General features: G+C 46.5%; 1 protein-coding gene across 1 annotated transcript; it reads left to right on the top strand.

The window, feature by feature from the left end:
- Positions 1-8,811: 8,811 nt before the first annotated feature.
- Positions 8,812-13,927, top strand: POLR3D (RNA polymerase III subunit D). Its single transcript, XM_025873864.2, has 9 exons — positions 8,812-8,932; positions 9,149-9,318; positions 10,286-10,329; positions 10,949-11,100; positions 11,262-11,386; positions 11,576-11,744; positions 12,090-12,355; positions 12,813-12,965; positions 13,133-13,927. Exons 2-9 carry the CDS (start codon positions 9,154-9,156, stop codon positions 13,253-13,255), a joined length of 1,197 nt encoding a protein of 398 aa, XP_025729649.1. The 5' UTR covers positions 8,812-8,932; positions 9,149-9,153; the 3' UTR covers positions 13,256-13,927.
- The last annotated feature ends 7,523 nt before the right edge of the window (positions 13,928-21,450 follow it).

The raw sequence follows: 21,450 nt of genomic DNA, 5'->3' as shown, positions 1-21,450 counted from the left end.
GAGAGGCAGAGAAGGCGAGAAAGAACGGGAGAGCCAGACCGAATCTGGCTCCACCAATGGGATCAGAGGCTGCCCAGCGTCAGGTGACAATAAGCAAGCTTGGTCCCTGCTCGCCTGGGCTGGTGGGAGGGGAAAGGGCAGAGGGTCTCCCAGGAAGCTCCGCTGATGTCCTCAGAGACAGCGGCGGTGGCTGCCACTCCCCCCCCCCACCCCCCGTTCTTCCAGGACAAGCTGCCCTCAGAAGTCCCTCCAACACACCTCAACTTGGAAATCTCTCACTTGAATGCAGCCCCCGAACTTTAGGATGCTGGGAGAGGGGTGGGGCTGAGCCCAGAGGCTTGGGAGCCCCCAAACAAGGATTCTGACTGGGGGAAGGGAAGGGGAGCTGTGACGGGAAAGAGGTACGGGGGTGGGGGTCCGTCTTCAGTCCGGATTCTCTCCGCGGGGACTTTGGCCGATCCATGGCTCCATTTTCTTACCAACTCTATCAAAAGATATTAGACCCGCAGACGATCCCCGATCATCTAGGGAGAGTCCTCTGACTGCTCGGGTGTCCCCAGGGAAAGGAATGAGAGAGAGAGAGAGAGAGAGAGAGAAGTTGTGGGGCAGCGAAGGGTGTGCAGAGGCAAGAAAGTGGGGGTGGGAAGAACACACAGGGAGCTTGGAGTGTTCTCATCCCAACCAACCATCTGGGCTATGGAGAATACTATCTGCTCTCTTATTGACAGGAGGCTTTTCTACCACCAGATGAAAACCTCAGACGCCACTGTGAAGAGCACTCAAGGAAATCTGAATCAAACAACCAACAGCGACAAAGAGTATGCACAGTTTGGAAAAGCATGGGCTTTATAGTCAGACAGATGTGGTTAAAATTCCAGTTCTATCACTTTCTAGCTGGGTGATCTTGGACAAGTTACTCAACCTTTCAGAGCTTCGATTTCTTCATCTGTCAAGTGAGTAATAAATACTGAGAAATTATGTAAATCACTCAGCTGTGGGCCTGGTACACAAGAAGGGCCCAGTGACCCATCAGAACTGTTGTCATTGCCATCATTATTAATAGTGTCTGCCTGCAAGGAGCCCGTGGTCTTTTAGGAGGAGGAAAGGTGGACATAAAGAACAAGAAATATACAACCAAATTGCAGGGTACAGATAAGGATTCAGAGAAGGAGGCGTCAGAACCAGCTGGAGTCCAGCCAGAGCACAGCTAAGAGGTGACCGTGGAAAGAGGAACGTGGTGGAGGGTGGGGAGGGCTTGGTGCAGGGGCAACAGGCGGACCTCTCAGGTTCTGGCTGAGGGCTCAGAGTGCCACAGAGGGCATGAGCTGAGTGCAGGGGACACTCACCGAGAGGGACTTGGGGGCTGCGGACATCAGCAAGCACCAAAGTTTAGACAGTGGACAGAACATGAATATTTTACAGAAAGCAAAGACAAGCAGAAGCCCATCCTTCCCTAAATGGGTGTGGAGAACCCGAGCAAGTTTGGTCAGATTCTGAACCACAGAATGCAGCGTGGTGCGTTACATTGAGACAGGATTAAGCACTCCCTTGGCCAAACATAAGTAGGTCCTGCCCCTCGCACACCTACACTGAAATGTTGTGATTTTGAAGGGATGCAAAATGTAGTCTCATGGTTATGGCCAGCACCAGACATCTGGACCAAAACTTGGCCCTACAACTAACCTGAGGGTTGGTGTGAACAAAAGTCAGGTTCTCTGAGACTCGGATCCCCCCTTAAAAGGAAGACGTGTCCTAGTACAGCTCTGCCTCCCACCTTCCCAGGATGGCACGAGGAGTGCGCATGAGATCATGTGTCCCAAGGGTGAACAGTAGCCATCTGAATGCGCTTTTGTGGAGCTGTGTGATAGCCTCAGGGGAAGGCACAGACCCTGTCAGGGCTTCTGCTGCTTCCTACCTCTGAGGACTGCTCTTCAAATCACATGAGAAAACACATGGGGAGAAGAGAGCTTAACAACTCAAATAGAACGAATGCTATGTGAAACCAGACAACCGCCCAGATGCCCTTCTGCTGCAGTTTTATTTTTAATAGCTTTTTATTACACAAGGAATACATGATCACTATAGAAAGATGAGAAATTCTGATTCTAAAACTGAAGAGAGAAAATCATTCATTTCCCCCACCATTCAGATATGTATTTTATTAACAAAAATAGAAAGTGTAAATACTGTTTTATAACCCGCCTTTTTCACTTACCAATACCTTTTCTGTTCATTACATAGTCTTTCTACAGTATTGTTTTAAATTGCTGTTTATGGTTCTATTGTCAGGTCATACTCCAATCCCCTACTCTACAATGAATATTTTGTTTTTTCTCCATTCTAGACAACACTGCAATGGACAGTCTTACAGCAAAACTCTGCCCACACCTTAATTATATCTCCAATAAAATATTCAAGGGTATGGACCTTATTTGGATACTGACTTAAACTGTTAAAAGAAGAAAACCCTATGTGACAATTGGGCAATTTGAATACTAAGGGGGTATTTGATAGTATTTAAGAATGATACTCTAATAATGATATTTTATGGTTATTTTTAAAAGGAATATCCTTCAGAGATATATACTATTTATGGGTGAATGACATGGTATCTGTGACCTATTTAAAAATAGTCTGGAGGGGCGCCTGGGTGGCTCAGTCTTCAAGCATCTGCCTTCGGCTCAGGTCATGATCCCAGGGTCCTGGGATCGAGCCCAGCATCGGGCTCCCTGCTCCACGGGAAGACTGCTTCTCCCTCTCCCACTACCCCTGCTTGTGTTCCCTCTTTCTCTGTGTCTCTCTCTGTCAAATAAATAAATAAAATCTTAAAATAATAATAAAAAAATAAAAATAATCTGGAGGGGCATGGACAGGTGAAACAAGATTGGCATGGGTACTTGGAGATCCAATAAGCTATTGGATCACTTGAAGCTGGGTACTTGGAGATCCAATAAGCTATTCTCTGCACTTTTGTGCATGCTTGGAAGTTTCCATATTTAATATTATATCTAGAGTATGATTACAATAATAACAAAAGCAATTTTATTATTATTATTAATTTTATTATTTTACTATTAAGCACCAAGACCCTATGCATGGGATTCTCACCACAGCCTTGAAAGATGGAACTATCAACCTTATCTTAAAAGAGTCGGTGGTGGGAAATGAGACTCAGCCCATAAGAGGCAAAACTATATTCAAAATCGGATGCCTGGGTGGCTCAGTTGGTTAAGCGACTGCCTTCAGCTCAGGTCATGATCCTGGAGTCCCTGGATCGAGTCCTGCATGGGGCTCCCTGCTTGGCAGGGAGTCTGCTTCTCCCTCTGACCCTCCCCCCTCTCATGTGCTCTCTCTCTCTCTCTCATTCTCTCTGTCTTAAATAAATAAATAAAATCTAAAAAAAAAAGCTATATTCAAAATCATGTCTGAGTACAAGGGCTGGGTTCTTCATGGTAGAAGGACATAGAGCAAATAGAGTGTGAGGCAATAGATAGAAGCTGTAAGTGAAAAAGACCTACAGTCTTAATACTGTTTGTGAATTTTATGGACTCAAAATGTTTACCTGTATTTCCTCATGGTTGAGCTAAGTGCGGGGATTTCCAGGGCCAATGAATGCAGACACATCCAGACAGCTCATAAAAACCACTTTGTTCATTTACACATGTTGGCAATGACAAGAGTGGGCAGTGACTGTGTATAAGAACTGTATGGATTTCTCAGTACTTATTTGATTTATCGTTTTGAAATTATATTTAGACCTCTTACAACCCTCCCTACTTTGAACTTTTAAAGTTTTTTTTAGCTGTTTTTTACTTAAATATTTAACAAATTTAAGATGGGAAAAATGCTGAATTATATTTAAGCACACTGAAAAGCTATAGAAGAGACATTAATGAAATGTTGGGAGGGGCGAAAAGAAACTTCAAGGGACAAAGACCAAGAACAATGACGAAGGAATCACAAGCTCAGTAAGAAGTGGAAGGACTGATAGGATGAATCCACGGTACTGGAATAGTCACCGAGCTATACCCAAAAGGGAAGAGCACAACGTAGAAGCTGTGGAATACCACTGGGCACTTCTTGGCAAGATATCAGGAACAAGAAAATGTAACAGATACACAAACTGCCGCCATGCCACAAAGCCTTCCCTCCACTTGCTCAGTATTTGCTTACTTATTTACTACTTACTGCATTAAGCAACTTGCATACAGAGAACCTATAGAGAAGACATATGGACGTGTGCAATGCAAGGATGGCTTTTACATCAGTGGTGCTAAAGTTAAATCACTTGTACAATCCACCTGGAAACAATACACCCTTTTATTTCTCTAATGCACATCTGGATTTGCTACTTGGTCTCAACACAAACTGGAATTCATTCGTTCATTCAACAAAAATTTATTGGGTGCTTACTCTGTGTTAGGTATTGTTTCAGGCAGTGAGGATACTGTAGTGAAGGAGGAAGATAAGTCCCTGCTCCTATGGGACTTTCTTTCTGGTGGTGGTGGGGGGGGGGAAGACGGAGAGACAAACAAACTCTAGAGTCTATTAGGTGATAGTGTCATAGAGAAAAAGTCAGTAAATAGGGATAGGGAATGTCATGGGGGAGGTTACAATTTTTAATAATGCCATCAAAGAAGGCCTCCTTGAAAAAGTGACTTTGGGATAAAGAAAAAAAATTATTGAAGAGAGGAGGAGAGCCACGCAGAATTACATGGGGGAAGGGCATTCCAGGTAGCAGGTGCAGAGGCCCTGAAGAGGGAGCATGCCAGATAGTTCTGGATAGAGCAAGGGACCGGTGCCGTTGAGCAGAGTGAGTGAGGGGTGTGTGGTAGGAGTTAAGGACAGAGAGATGGTGGGTGGAGGGACAGATTATGTAGGGCTTGTGTAGGCCAGTCTAAATTCTCTGGTTTTTACTCTGAAATGGGAAGCCTCTGGGAAGTCAAGAGCAGAGACGTCACCTGATGTGAAATATGTTAATTATGCTATGTTACAACTAAACTGACGGGACCCAGATGGAAGCAGGGAGGCCAGTTAGGAGGCTATTAAAATAATCATAGCAAAAGAAGAAGGAGGAGGAGGAGGAAGAGGAAAAGAAGAAGAGATGGTGGTCAGGCCCAGGGTGGCATGTCAGTGAATGTGGTGAGAGGTGGCAAGATTCTGGAAAAGCTGATGTACTGGATGTGTCACATGAGAAAAAGACAGGAGTGAAGAATAACTGCAAAATTTTGACTTGAACGGCTAGAAGGATGGGGTTGCCACGTACTGAGACGGGGAACATTTCGAAGTAGTTTGAGGAGGGAGATCAAAAGTTTGGGTGTGGATGTAGGTTTGAGATGCCTTGTGGACATCCAAGTGGGAGGGTGGGATAGGCAGAAACACACATCTGGTGTTCAGAGAGGTCCATACTGAGATAAGCACCGAGGAGTCATCAGCATTCAGCACAGGGTTTGAAGCTGAGAAACTGAACCAGAGCCAAAGGAGTAAGTATAAAGAAAAAAGGGAAGAGATCTGAGGACTGAATACTAGGGTTCTCCAATGTTCCGAGATCAAGGAGATGAGAAGGAACCAGCAAACAATGGCCTGCAAAATGATGCAAACAAATCAGGAGAAATTACTCATAGAGAACATGTAATGGCTTGAGCTTGGATAGCATTTTCATACCACACATTCCTTTTCTTCTACTGATACATATTCAAAGCAGTTTCTTATTCATTTAGTATTCCCAATGCCCAACAAGATTTCACAGAAACAGTCTTTTGACAGAATCTGTTTACACCTTCTGAATTCTGCATTTAGAACAAAAAAAACTATATTTGCTCTTAAGAGTTTAATTATTAATTTCATTAAGTTATCAGACAACAATAAGATTATCACCTTTACTATGAAATATGTAGAAATAAAATGTTATTAATAACAATTAAGATCTGCTAGAATCACAGATGCGATGACATGGGGTTCAGCTGGTAAGGATTTACTAGTTTCTTTTGAGGCTCGATAAAAGAATATAGACCCTTTGGAAGAAAACAGAGAGGGAGGTGTTAGAGCAAATAAAGAAAGAAAGGAGAATGGTGTGGGGCATCTGGGTGGCTCAGTCGGATAAGGCTCTCTTGATTGCAGCTCAGGTCATGATCTCAGGGTCGTAAGATTGAGCCTGCAGCTCTGCCCTTAGCAGGGAGTTTGCTGGAGATTCTCTCTCTCCCTCCCCCACCCCACCTCCCCACCCCCGTGTGGGTGCACACTCTCTCTCTCTTAAAAAAAAGAGAGAGCGCCTGGGTGGCTCAGTTGGTTAAGCGACTGCCTTCGGCTCAGGTCATGATCCAGGAGTCCCTGGATGAGTCCCGCATCGGGCTCCCTGCTCGGCAGGGAGTCTGCTTCTCCCTCTGACCCTCCCCCCCTCTCATGTGCTCTCTCTCTCTCATTCTCTCTGTCTCAAATAAATAAATAAAAAAAAATCTTTAAAAAAAAAAAAGAGAGAGAGAGAAAAGAAAGGAGAATGGTGCCAAAAGTATATTAGCCTAATTAGAGGGAACACTGGAGAATATTCTTAATGGGAAACTATAATAATTGTTGTTAGGAAGCAAACCCCAAAATGTTAAAGATAGAAGTCTTGATTTAAGTCTTCTCTCCTCTTTTCTTGTTGGGGTGAAAAATTTTGCAGAAATCCAATCAGCATTGCCGGAAGGAAACTGGTTTCTGGTTAACAGGAAACTGGTTAAAGGAATTATGGTGCAAGACAACAATGTGGAGTACTATTTAGGCATTAAAAATTATAATTTAGAAGTATATTCGATAACTCCAAAAATGTTTATAGGATATTATTAAGACAAAAGCAGATTATAGAACCATATGTAAAACACCTCAATTTTTAAAAAGCCACATGCATAGAAAAACAACTTCAAGTATGTAATGGATGACTTTCATTTTCTTCTGGATGTTTATTAAAATTTTCCAAATTTTCTACAATGAATAAGTTATCTTTGCAAAAAACAAAACTGGTACATGTGTGTTCATAGCAGCTTTATTCATAATAGCCAAAAACTAGAAACAACCCCGACTTCCTTCAAAGAACAAATAGTTAAACAAACCATGGATGCTTAGTAATAAAAAGGAACGAACTAGTGATACATGCAACAATTTGGATAATCTCCAGAGAATTATGCTGAGTGAAAAAAGCCATCCCAAGAAGTCACATACTGTATGATTCCATTTTTGAATGAGTTCCACTTTTGAAATAACAGCAGTATGAAAGTGAAGAATAGATAAGTTTTTGCCAGGGGTGGACCAAAGGGAGGGAGGTGTGCCTAGGATCCTTGCGTTGACGTTTTATATTTCTACCGTATCAATGTCAATATTCTGGTTGTTATATTGTACTATAGTTTTAGGACATGTTTCTCTTGGGGAAAACTTGAGATCTCTGTATTACTTCTTAAAACTACATGTGTATCTGGGGCACCTGGCTGGCTCAGTCTGTTAAGCATCTGACTCTTGGTTTCTGCTCAGGTCAGGATCTCAGGATCAAGAGATAAAGCCCAGCGTGGGGGTCAATGCGCTCAGCGTGGAGTCTGCTTGTGATTCCCTCTCCCTCTCCCTCCCTGCTCATTCTCTGTCTCCCTCTCTTTCTCTCTCTAAAATAAATAAATAAATATAAAAAAAACCTGCATGTGTATCTATTATCTCAAAAATTTTACTTAAAAAATAAAGTACATCTTCTTTTGGCCAGCTATCACAAGTCTGAAATGTTGTCCTAGGGATATAATCCAAAAGAAAAAAATGTTAAATGCACCAGATGTTCACTACAGCGTTATTTACAACAGCGTGCGCGCAGGGGGTGGGGGAGACAATCTAAGTGTCCAAATAGGAAAACAGGCAAATCATGACATAGACCCAAGAATTACACATTTGATGCAGCAACAAAGAAATGTTATTTCAGAAGGTAGGATTCAAAACTGTGGTACAATGACAGCTCTCCAAGGGGACTGCATTGCAGAAGTTTTAATAGTAGTGAGTAGTACAAATGTTTTCCTCCCCTCAAACTTTCCGCAATGTTAAGTGGTCTTTACATGGTTTGGGGGTGGGGAGAACAGTAAAGGCATTTTTTATGTTAAATTACAAATGAAGGAATCACCATGAAAGTTCTTTAAATTCGTCCCTCCCAATCGAGCAAACTTCGTTTTTCGGTTCCGGGCTTGGAACGAGAGCGCACACAGGGGTCCGCAGTCAAGAGCCCAGAGAGCGCACACGAGGGTCCGCAGCCAGGAGCCCAGGACGGGTGCCCTTAGGCACCCAATTAGTCCGCTGTTGCTGCCCTAGCGCGGCGCCCACAGCCCCCCCCCCCAGGATCCCACCAGCACTCCAGGGAAGGGACCCCCAAACGAGGACGAGGCCGCAGCCCGGAGTACAGTGACCACTCCAAGGTCATCATCGAGCCCACAGCCGCGGCTCGGCCCGGCCCGGGACTTCCCAACTCTGAGTCCGGGTCTCGCTCTCCGCCCCGCGCCCCTCGCCCCGTCCCGAGCCACGACCCCACCGCTCCGAGGCTCCATCACGGCGAATCCCCATCTGGGTCGTGGCGGCCGCCACGGCCCCCGGACCCGGAGCTGGGCGCCTCTACCCCCTCGGCCCGGGCCAAGACCCCCGAACGCTGCACCGCAGCGTAACCTAGACCAGACCCCTCTTCCATTTTCGCCCTCTCAACCCAGCTTTTCCCGACTCCGGGAAGAACCGGGAAGAGAAGGCGGAGGGGAGCGAGGCGCCGCCGGATAAATACTGTGGCCCGGCCCCGCCCACCGACCTCACTTCCGCCCCGCGGCAAGATGGCGGCCCCCGGGCCCTGCCACGCAGACTTCCGCCGGGCGCGGAGACCCAGGGCAATCTGCGGGCCGCATCGGAGGTGAAGTCGGGAGGCGCGTGGTGTGGAGCCACAGCCCAGGTACGCTGGGGTGCGTCTCTGCCTTGTGCCTGGCCGGGGGCCTGGGCAGAGAGCGAGCCAAGTGCTCTAACTCGGTGGTCCGGGGAGTCTTGCCACGTGGAAAGGGAGGGACGCACTGACTGGGGGGCGGGAGGCCACGTGGGTGGGGTTCCGCCCAGGGTCCGTGTGTCCGCCCCCTCGAGTGACTTTGTTGCCCCTTTCCTTCTTTTCTCCCAGGCAAAATGTCGCAAGGAAACGCCGCGGGCGAGCCGAGTGCTCCGGGAGGTCCCCGCCCCCTCCTCTCTGGGGGACGGGGGCTTATCGGGCGGCGGCCGGCGCCTCCACTCACTCCAGGTCGCCTTCCTTCCATCCGCTCCAGGGATCTCACCCTCGGAGGAGTCAAGAAGGTACCAGACGGCACCTTTCTAAAGAAACCCTACGACCTTGAATTCCAGGACCCTGGGGTTCAGCTGATGTTCACGTAGGGCCTACCGTGTGCCGGGCTTGGTATTGGGCCTAACGAAACTCGCCCCCAGACTTTGCTGACAAATTCTGGGGAGTCTACCTACCTTCAGGTCTAGATACTGGGTACAAGATGTTGACTGGTTCTCAGAGATGGCTGAAGGGCAGAGAATCCTAATTACTCCCCAAGCAACTCGAGCAGTGCTTATTTACATTTTTATGTATTTTGGACACCTTTAAGAAACCCATGAAAGCCAGCAGGCATAAACTTTGCCTGTAGTTTTAGAGAGCTCTGTATTCGCCATGGATTAAAGTGGCAGGCTGTGATCTAGAGTCTAATGAATCCTAGGCAGGACACTGGAGGCTCTGTGCCCTTTTCTGTTGTGTTTATGACTGTAGATGTAAGGATAGCCCTGAAATTTAGTGGGGGGAGGAGGGGCTGTAATAGAAGCATAAAGCAGCCAGTTTTCAAGACTTGTTTGCCTTGGGAAATGCTGGTGACAGCCTAGCTGTATCATCAGTTTGTGAGTGCTGGCCAACTTCCTACTTGAGCCTTGCTGCTAGAGCTCTTTCCTATGATACTCTATGGTTTCTATAGCCGTTTGATGATAGGAAGTGAGATTAGACAAATAAATTTTCAAAGCCCTGAGGGCTCTCCTTTCAGAGGGCAGAAGCTGAGGCTGCTAGCTTAAATAGGTTTTGGTGCCCTGTTCTGTGTGTAAGTCCACTGCTATCACGACAAGATGTTTGTCCCTTTTAAGTACATGTCTGTCTGTGTAAATCATTGACAACAGTGGGGACTGTAGAACGGTGGTCTTGGTCCATACAAGATGCCCTTTGAGAGTTTTCATTTTTCTCTATACTTTGGGATCAGAACTTACCAAATCAGTGACTCCCATATTTTACTTTCAGAAAACCTTCACCCCAAATATCATCAGTCGGAAAATCAAGGAAGAGTAAGTAGCTGGGCCTTCTAAAAACTTTTCCCTTATTGTTCTGAATTTGGGTCTTTTGGGAAATAACTAGGTATGTGGCTCAGAAATCTAAATTTGTGTATTAATTTTTTTCACTAGTGATTTTGGACCTTGACTCCCAGTAATTCTAATGTGCAAGTTAAAAAATACTGATGCCTGGAAGTCCATCTCTAGACAATGGTGATTTTTAACTTTTTTGCAGTGAAACAGAATGATTATCTTTTACAGCTGGAGTTGAGAGCCACTAGGTTAGACAAAAACGTGTCAGATTTTCACTTACATTCTTTTGTATTACAACCCTCTTGCTTTCAACCAACACTAAAATGTCCACATTTTGGGGCAGTCTCCGTAATTCAACTTTTGAGTTGAGTTCTAATATATACTCTCAAGCAAGAAGGTAAAGTAAAGCAAACTGAAGGGACACTGCCCCATCAAGAAAATAGACAAGGTGCTAGACTTAAGATTGGGTTCTGCTTCTTCTGATACAGTTATTGTCTCATTAATTCTCCACTCAGGTGGAGTAGAGTGGTATGGCAGAGTAAGACCGGTTCTCTGAGGCAGAGTGAGTGAGTGGTTTTCCTTACTCCATTCTCTTTTCCAGGCCCAAGGAAGAAGTAACCATCAAGAAGGAGAAGCGTGACAGGGATAGAGACCGACAGCGAGACGGGCATGGACGGGGCCGGGGCCGCCCAGAAGTGATCCAGTCCCACTCCATCTTTGAGCAGGGTCCAGCTGAAATGATGAAGAAAAAGGGTACAAAGCTGCTGGGGTTCTGGGAGGAAGGAATCAGTGGATTTCAGTCCAGACCGCCCAAGAGAAGGGCAAGGGCAGTAAAATCCCCCTGCTCCCAGTTTAGTTTTCCTTGGCTGTTGGCCTCTTCCATACCTCTGGTGAACCTGAGTGATTTCCCACAGGGAACTGGGATAAGACAGTGGATGTGTCAGACATGGGGCCTTCTCATATCATCAACATCAAAAAAGAGAAGAGGGAGACAGATGAAGAAACAAAACAGATCCTGCGCATGCTGGAGAAGGATGATGTAGGTACCACTAGGCAGGGAGGAATGGGCTTCTGGGGAGGCAGGCTCGGGGGGGAAGAAGAGCTCTCTGATGTCCTGGAGGCCTGTGAACAGCAGGAATCTTCAGTTAGAAAAGGCTGAGGTGGGCTGCGGTCCAGGTATGTGTGCATGCTAGCCAGACCATGTGACCCGCTGACTCTTCCCTGGTAGTTCATCGATGACCCTGGGCTGAGGAATGACACTCGAAACATGCCTGTGCAGCTGCCGCTGGCTCACTCAGGGTGGCTTTTTAAGGAAGAGAATGAAGAGCCAGATGTTAAACCTTGGCTGGCTGGCCCCAAGGAAGAGGACATGGAGGTGGATGTACCTGTTGTGAAAGGTACTCTGTGTCCGTTAGCGTCTCCTCTCCTTCCCTGTGGCTGCCCCCCAGGAATCCTCCTTAGGAATGAGCCTCCCAGATTCAGAAGCAGGTCCTCTCCCATTCCAGCTGTAAAATACATGACCCGAACAGGGACACCAAACTCTCACTCTCAGGAGGTTCGTGCTGACATGGATCCGTGGGCCTAGCCTTTTTAGATAAGTCACACAACTCCTGGATCCTTCTTCGTAACCAGTGATTCCCTTCCACTTCGTGGCTGAGTGACAGTGAAGCAGAGGGGGATGAAGGGCTGCGTACGACAACATGGCCACGTCATAGCTCTTCCATTTGTGTTACCTTGGGCAGTGAAAGAGGAGCCCCGAGATGAGGAGGAGGAGGCCAAGATGAAGGCTCCTCCCAGGACAGCCAGAAAGACCCCGGGCCTCCCAAAGGACGTATCTGTGGCAGACCTGCTCAGGGAGCTGAGCCTCACCCAGGAAGAAGAGCTGCTGTTCCTTCAGCTGCCAGACACGCTCCCTGGCCAGCCGCCCACTCAGGACATCAAGCCTATCAAGACAGAGGTGCAGAGCGAGGACGGACAGATGGTGGTTATAAAGCAGGAGAAAGACCGGGTATGCTCAGGAATGAGTTCTGTGAAAATGCCGGGGGGACCAGGAAGGGAAACGGTGAGCTGTTGGGAAAGCAGAGGTGTGCCACCCAAGCTGAAATGTCAGAATAATACCCATTTGTTCTCTCTACCCACAAGGGACGTGGGGCTTTGTACTTCAACCCCTATTACATGTGTTTGCTTTTCACAATGAAATATTTTGAACGTACACAAATGAGAGAACATAAATTCATATGTACCATCACTCAGCTGCAGCAGTTATCAGTATTTTGTCCGTTTGTTCATTTGTTTGCTTTGGGTTTTGTCGTTCAGCCAATGGCAGGGAGCCCTGGGGAAAGGCCCTCTGGAGGAGCTCATTCTAACCTCTGCTGCTGTTGCCTTCCTTTGGAAAAGGGTATCATTCGTGCAGGATGGAGGAAGCAGCTCCTTACCCAGTTCCCATCTTCTGATTCTCTCCACAGGAAGCCAGGCTGGCAGAGAATGCTTGTACCCTGGCTGACCTGACAGAGGGTCAGGTTGGCAAGCTGCTCATCCGCAAGTCAGGAAAGGTGCAACTCCTCCTGGGCAAGGTGACCCTAGATGTGACCATGGGAACTGCCTGTTCCTTTCTGCAGGTGAGAGCCTGTAGGGTCACAGTAGGGGCTCCTTAAGAGGTAAGGAGTGTTGAGGAGTCAGTGCTAACTAAGGGAGAAGCATTCTTGGGATTTTCACGTGAAAATCATAGGACCGAGTAGTGGGCTGTGTGGTTTTGGTTCTCATCGCTGTCTCTGTTGATTGGCAGGAGCTGGTGTCCGTGGGCCTTGGGGACAGTCGGACTGGTGAGATGACCGTCCTGGGACATATAAAGCACAAACTTGTCTGTTCCCCCGATTTTGAGTCCCTCTTGGATCACAAACACCGGTAAAATGAGCAGATGGAGGATGATGGTGACTGTGCCCACGGCTGCTGCCTGCTCCAGACGTTTTGTTCTCAAATCTGTGCGACCCAGAAAGGGCCTGTTTAGCCCACCCACTCCAGCCTTTGGCAGCCATTGTCCCAGTTTTCCCCACAGGGCCCACGTGGCTGCCTCCCACGGCAGCTGGGAACGGCCCAGTGGCCTACCCACGGGATGGATCCTGCACATCCTCGCTGCTGGGGGACTTGTCCCTTCTATTTATTTTTATATTTATGTCTTATCTCTTCAAGTGACTGTACCCTCCCCAGGTAGAGAGGGGAGGGTCTGTGGGAAAGTCCAGGCTCCTCCTCTTGCTGACTGTCTTGTTCTCAGGGTAGGAAGCCTAAGGACGGTTGCCGCTTTTGCTCCCTTCTCCTTCCCAAGAAGCAGCGTTGGAGAGAGAGCAGGGAATTTTTCAGTCTGGGACTCAGTGCTCAATCCCAGCTCCATCGGTTACTAGTTGTGTGACCTTGGACAAACTACCTAACCTTTCTGAGCCTCATATTCCTCATGGGACAAAAATGAGGATAATACCTACCTCGCAAGGTTGGTGTGAGAATGAAATGGAATGTCGTAGATGAAAACTCCTTGCACAAGGCCAGATAAACACGGTGGGCACTCAATAAATGTTAGTTCCCCTTCCCTTTGCCTGAGTCTGTTTTCAAACAAAATAGAGATGCCAAGAATCTCTCGGAAGAAGTGACTGGAGCTGCTCTCTCCCTGCCTCCTGATGCCATGTGCCGTCCCCCTGGGCCGGAAGTTCTGAAGGTACAGGTTTGGGCCCTTCCCTGCCCGTTTTCTCCTGAGTGCTGCTAGCCAAGTGCTGCCTGTTCACTGCTGTGAGGTGCTAGCTGTAAGTTCTACCGGAGGTGAACTCAGAGACTCCTCCCAGCACCCTGCACTTGTCTTTGGGTGACATCGGGGTCTCAGGACTCATCCCCCACCCCCAAGCCCTGCAATGACTAGCAGTACTCTTGGCTTCCATTTAAATGTTTCCCAACAGAAGCCTGTGAGCACTCAGAATTATAATCACACTCAAATACTGCTGAAAAGCAACCTTGTAAGACGGCAACTAGGGATTTATTGCGTAGCGGCTTCTTTGACACTTGACAGATGACCTCCTACTTCGAAAGCTTTGAGTTTGAGAGGCTCCCCTGTACCTCCTGTCCTACCATCACCAGCTCTGCATCGCAGTCCCTGCTGGCCAGGGTGGCCTTCAGTTCATGGGTCTGTCACCTTGTTCCTTTTACCAGATCATCATGTTCTTGATCCTTCCAGTGTGTCATTCCTGGAGGAGCAGCTTCTCTTCCCTCATCCCCTGTCCACAGGGCTGGGTTTTTTCCCTGGTTTTGTAGTGGGAGACATCTTAAGGGTTAGGGAAGGCTGCCTGCAGCAGTGTCTGGTCGTTAGACACCAATGTCACAGCTCCCTTTGCTGTGACCTTAGCCAGCTGCCTCTGGACCGGCGATGGACCACACAGGCTCAGTAAGAGTGCCTCTTCCCGACTTTGAGGTGGCCCCAGAGGTTTGGGGTGGATATGCCTTCCTTTAGTCTCACCTTTCTGTCCCATGAGTCTGTTTTTTTTGTTCATCACGACTGGGGTTTTCCTATGCCGAGCCCCTCAAACTGCCTAGCCTGCAGCAATGAGGGGTGATTGAACATTGGCCTTTCTGTAGCTAAGAGCTCACGTGAGCTCCGTTGGTAGTGTTCTGGTGTCTTCTTGTAAGAGACAGAAGGCTTCTGTGGAGACATGAACCATGGAAGTTCTATTTGGGCGAAATCTGAGCTTTGTTCTCTGGGCTCCAGTGCTTGCTTCTTTTAGATAGGCGATGCACTGCCACTAGGCCTCTATTGTAATCCCCTTTCTCTTCTGTTTCTTTGGTTCAGAAACAGTCTTCGGCTTTTCTGGGCTAACTCAAAGGCTCTGCCTCGTTGGCTTTTTGGTATTTTGCCGTCTTTAGCTCTTCTAAGAAAGCTCGAGGAAGAGCATGTACCACTTTCACATTCTCCATTTCAGGTGTCTTGGGGATTGACTATTATGACCCTGCATCAGAGTCCCCTGACCAGTCTCTCTATCCCCGATACACAGACTGGATGTCACCAGTGAAAGTGTGGAAAAAAGAGGAAACAAGTCTGCTTTCTTGACAGAGCCTCTGAAGCATACATTTCTACCAACAAATAAACACAAATAACGGGAGGAAAAAGCCTAAAGTCAAAATTCATTATGTGTGAGTGCAAATGTGTGCCAATTTATTACTACCTGCATCTACGTGTAGGCATTTTGTTATGCTTCTAAAAGAGAGAACTACAGACTTGTTCATTTTTTTAACTGTGTGAGTAGAGTGACACGTGTGGGCTCTAGAGCCGGGATTGGGTTTGACTCCACCTCCACCAGTAACTTTGGGGAAAATTCCTTACCCTCCCTAAGCTTGGTTTTACTGGTTTTCTATAAAAATGAGGTCATAGTAGCTGTTTAATAGGGTGTTTGTAGATTAGCGTGAACATAAAGCATTCACTTGGTGGCGGACAGAAAAGTGCTTCTGCAGGGAGTGAGCAGCCGCACAAGTGTGACAGGAAGCTGGGCTGACCGTGGCATAAGCAGTAAGGATGTTTAGTTATCTCCTGTAATGAGAAGTCTAGAGATAAAGGGCTCCAGAGTTGGGTGGCAGCCAAAACGTCATCAAGATTTCCTTAGAGCCGGTTGTTCTGCTGGCCTCTGTCTGCTACAGCCCAGCATCATTTCTTCAAATGAGTGTCCGAAGCCACAGCAGGAAGCAAAGTAGACAGTGGTAAAGGAACTTTCTCCCCGTTGTGCTCTTCGGAATATCCTTCAGAAGCCCAAAGACACTTGCCCCCTATGTCTCTTTGACAGAGCTGGGTCACATACCCACCCTTGGACGTGGTGCTGCCAAAGAGATGGATGGAGCAGTTTGTCCCCGGGCCTTTGGCAGCCTGTTGCTGCTTGAGACAGAGTTTTGTTAGTAGGGAAGAAGCAGGAATGACAAGAGAGTCTAGGTATATCTAGGTAGAATTTTTTAAATGTTCAATTTCCTTTTCTTCTAAATACACCAGTTTTAACATTTTAGTACATATTCTTTTTCAGACTCTAAAATTGTATATATTGTGTATGATGACATAAATATTATGTTGTCTCATCATGTGCTTTATCTTAAAAACACATACAGTTCTTTGTTGATGAGTATCTTGTACTTCAGATATGTCTGAGCTAGCTGAACTAATTAAAGACGGGTCTTTTAATCCTAGACCTACCCCCATGGTCCAATTAAATTGACCACTTAACACTTGGCTCTTTAAAGGAAAAGAGGCTTATTTCTTAGGTATGATGTGAAAAATGATGTCCACTGCCTGTTCGCCCTGTGCTCCCACCCACAGACTAGTGCAGGACATTCACAGCTAGGGCATTTCCCCTCTTCAGATGGCTGTAGCTAGTGACAGATGTGGTATTTACAGCTCCTCTTGGATATGGTTCAGCTGCCAAAGTTCTACCAATAGAGGGTAGGGACTGGAGTGTGGTTGGGTCTCAGGGGTATCCTCTGAAAAAAATGGAGAAAGAATGCCAACTCTAGTAACTCCCTCCCTCTGTGGCCAACTTCTGACTCAGGTCTTCTGAAACATTTCTTCTGTTCCCTTGTATTGGAGTGGTCACTGATCCAGCTCCCCGAGGACTGAGGTAGGGGCTGGGCTTTCTTCTAGTTGGCTCATTTACATCTAAAACCCAGTCAGTCAGGAAAAAATGCAGTCTTGATCATCATTGGTCCGACAACTAACTCGTGTATTCTTCAGTGTTCCGTGGAAAAATAAAAGCCATTCCAGTTATTCAAGCAGAGGAGTTTAATACAGGAAAATAAGTGTTTACAGACTCTTTGGAAAGCTGGAGGAGTAAGTAATAGGTTGAGCCTCCATGAATCAGAACACCCGAGAACTCCCACCAGGGGTGCAACGACCTCTCCCATAGTCGGGAGGGTGGAGAATCCGGCTCCGGAGCCGTTGAGTTACAGAACACTGCATAGCTGCAGTCCAGTGATCACGAAAGCCCCACAGTCTCCACTGCCTCTGGAGAACCACAGAGCTACAGACTGGACCCTGGGACACCTGAAGACAAAAGCCCACAGACAGAGTGCCTCCTGGGTGCTAGGCACATTGCAGCATAGGATAGATAGATCAGTGACAAAAGCAGAAGACGTCTGTCCTGACAGAACTTTCATTTTAGTGAGGGGGACAGACAATAAGCATAACTAAGTAAGTTTTGTGGTATTTAGAAGGTGACAAGCGCTTGGGAATTATTTTTAAAGGGTAGGGGGAGTCTACGAGTGGTAGCTCTGCATGTCAGAGTTGGAAGAAGTGAGCTGGCAGGATCCATAGGGGGTGAGGATGGTCAGAATCAGGAGCAGCAAAGGAGACTGGCTGGAGCTAAAAGCAGGAAGGAGAAGGGGAGAGGAGGGGAGATGTGGGCTGGGTGGTCCAGGTCAGCCAGGGCTTTAGGCCACGGAGAGGAGTTGGGCTGTCTTCTAAGTGAAATGGTTCACTGTCACACGTGTTATCTGGGTTTTAAAAGGCTCACTTGAGCTGCCAGGTCGAAGCAAAGAGAGAAGCAGAGATACCAGGTTAAAGGCTGCTCTAGTCATCCCGGCAACAGATGGCTATGCTGTGGACCGGGGTGGGAAGAGTGGAGGTGCTGGGAAGTGCATGGATTCTGAGTAGTTATTTCAAAGGTAGAGCCAGCGTGGTCTGCTGATAGAGTTGAGGTGGGGTGTGAGGGAAAGAGAAGAATCAGACTCCACAGCTTTAGCAGCAGAAAACAGCTAAAGTGGTAGGAAGATGGCCTGCCTTCCACCTTTCAGATCTCAATTGGTGGAACCTAATTCACATCCAGACCCTGGCACAAGAGATTTGGGGAAATGCGGTATTCCCTTCCTTTTTTAAAATTTATTTTATTATTTTTAATTTACTATTATTATTATCATTACTGTTATTATAATTATTATTTTGGTGGTATTCCCTTTCTAGCCTCAGTAATCGGGTGGCACTTGAGTGCCCACAAGCTGTATTGGCCACAGTCGGCTTAAGGATCCAAAATTTTAATAAAAGCTTTCTGTGACCATGTCATGCTGCCAATCCAAAGTTAAAGTTCTCTCTGATTCATTCCTTCAAAACAGTATATTCCAAATGAAAACACAGTCAGTACGTAAAACTAGCCATACTCAGTGGGGCTCTTAAACCTTTCCCCCAGGCAAGATAATCATAGGAATTCTTTTGGAAATGTCTCAATTATTTTCTTAGGATTCTTTATTTAAAAAGGCTTTGCCGAGTCAGTTCTATGACATTTTTAAGGCTTTGATAGATACTGCCCTCCAGAATGCTCATACCTATTCACACGCCCATCAACAGTGTGTAAGAGTTCCTTGTGCATTTGTAAAGTTAAATGTAAAATCAAGATTCCTTTAAATTATATAAATGTAAAGTGATGCTGGGTAGCAGATCTGACCCGTACTCCAGTGGAGAGATAACTAACGTTCCCTCTCTCCCTCCATCCAACATCAGAGAGGGTTGATGTGGGAAGAACGCGCTGCTTCTTCAGTTGGGTTATATGCTTTCCAAAGGTCAGTGCTCATTTCTGCCAGTTGTCTTCACTGGCGTAATTGTGGGATTCAATTAAACATTGCATCAACTGGGGCTCTGGGTGGCTCAGTCGTTAAGCGTCTGCCTTTGGCTCAGGTCATGGTCCCAGGGTCCTGGGATTGAGCCCCTGCCTCGGGCTCCCTGCTCTGCGGAAAGCCTGCTTCTCCCTCTCCCACTCCCCCTGCTTGTGTTCCCTCTCTCGCTGTGTCCCTGTCAAATAAATAAAATCTTAAAAAACAAAAACAAAAATATTGCATCAACTAATAAAGTATGAGGCTAAGAGAAAGTATTTCTGATGAAAATAAGGTAAATATGTAATTAAATATTACATAAACTGATGACGGTAAGTGCTAAAACAAAGTTCTCCCAAACCAAAGCAAATGCTGTGGAAAGACTGGATAAAAGTGAGTCAATAAAAAATACTGTTGAATTTAAGTGTAGGCAAGGAAGACATAAAGATGGGGGTAATTGTAAACATCCAGGGTATTGCATTCACACGGCTTCACAACTTCCCGAAGGCTTTGCCTTTGCATTCTGCTTTTGAAGAAATCGAAACTGGTGATCTTGGTTTGTTATGGGCATGTGTAGTTTCCATGGAATGCTAATTAGTGGAACCCCATGCAAAGAATAGGACTTGTCCCTACACCAAAAGCCAAGTGGATCAATGTCCATTAGTAAGTGTCAAGTTAAAATATTTAAAATAGCTATGTTTCTTTCATTAAAAATGTTCCCCAAAATATGAGTTAAAATTAGATTCAGCTGTGAGAAATGGAGCCCTCCAAAAACTGGTTTAAACACATGGAATTTTATTTCTCTCTTGTAAAACTCTAAAGATGCACAGTCTGAGTTGGTGTGGTGGCTCTGCACCACAAAGACCCAAGGGCCTCAGGTTCCTCCAGCTTATCTCCCTATGGTATCTAGGGCATGGACCTCATCCTCGTGTTCTACGTGGAAGACCAGAGCTCTGGTCATTGCATCTCCACCCCAGGCAGCCAGATAAATGAAAGGTTCATAGCCCTCCCCCTTGCCAAAGGACAGGGTGTGTATCATATTTCCTTTTAGGGAGGTTCCTGGGAGCTGTCTCATAATATTGATGAATATATATATTTGTCCAGAGAGTAGAGACATAGTCACCCCTGGCCTTGAAGGAGGCCGAGAAATGTGGTCTTTGTCTTGAATGAGCATATACCCTCCTAAGAGTCAAGGTTCATGACCATGGAAGAAGGAAACAGGATATTGTGGAACAATGAGCAGCCTCTGTCACATCTATTCAACTTACTTTTACAATAACTGAACAGGAGCGCTTGGGTGGCTCAGTCAGGCACTGATTCTTGATCTCAGCTCAGGTCTTGATCTCATGGTTGTGAGTCCAAGCCCTGCACTGGGCTCCATGCCGGGTGTGTGGAGCCTACTTAAAAAAATAAAAAAATAAAAAAATAACTGAACAACTGCTGGTCCCAGTTGTGACAGGGAAGAGTTTCCAAGGCATATCACTTATGTGAGCAAACCCACAATTTCCTCTGTAGATACCATGCGTGGTCATTATAACCACTTCCTTGCACACACTCTCAGTGCCCTTGCCCTTCTCTCCTGCGTTATTCATTGGAAAAACTCCCACTTTTAGGTAAATCTAAATCTCTGCTAACTCTGCATTTTCTCTGAGAGCTTAAACTTGGCTGGAGAAACACCCGGCCAAGGTGATGGTCTCACTTTAAGACCAATAATCCACATTTTGTCTATTTATTTTCCTCACTCCCCAGAGGGTACAGCTAACCCCTATTCCTGTGTCCTCAAACCTCCAACACCTCTCCACTTCTCAGTCTTAGCTGACAACCCTGCTTTGTACTGCACTAAGAAAATAGAAGCACTTAGAACACATGTTCCCTCCATGGGATCGACGGGTCGGTTTGCATCTGTGTCCAGGTGCACAGCCTCACCTCCTATTACTGTGGTTGAATTGATTTGCTCCGCCCTGAGACCAGACCCTTCCCTGGGGCACTAGATTCCATCCCCTCTTCCCTATTCCAAGGATATTGCTCCAGCAACTCCCTATACAATACCCCAATTTCCCCCTCTATTAGATCAGTTTCACAGGTTACAAATAGGCTCGTATGGACCCATCTGGAAAACAACAAATTTTCCTTCAAGGTTGAGTTGGCCTCCAGTTAACCTTTTTCCTCTGCTTCCCTTTGCAGTCAAACTTCTTGAAAGAGCTGTCTTTACATGTCTCCATGTGCTCTCATTCTTTCCCTCTTAAGCCCAAACAGCTCTTCTCAAGGTCACCAGTGACGTCCTTACCAAACAATAGAAACTTGCAATCCTCACTTGATGGAATCTGTTACCACATTTGACACAGTTGAGCACTCCTTCCTTCTTTAAGTACCTTCTTTTATTGGCTTCGGGGTCACTGCCCTCACATCGGATGTGCCCTTCATCCTTCCTGGTATCGCCCCATCTCCACACCTCGAAACCCTTAGAGGGTTTCTCCTGTCTTCTCATTCCCTCAGCAATCACATCTGGAATTG

The sequence above is a fragment of the Callorhinus ursinus genome, unplaced genomic scaffold (genome assembly GCF_003265705.2).
Source record: "Callorhinus ursinus isolate GAN/ISIS: 27379988/994484 unplaced genomic scaffold, GSC_fseal_2.0 scaffold4, whole genome shotgun sequence".
NCBI classification, from domain to species: domain Eukaryota; kingdom Metazoa; phylum Chordata; class Mammalia; order Carnivora; family Otariidae; genus Callorhinus; species Callorhinus ursinus.
The sequence above is the reverse complement of the archived record's forward strand: the minus strand, read 5'-3'. Positions and strand labels throughout refer to the sequence as shown.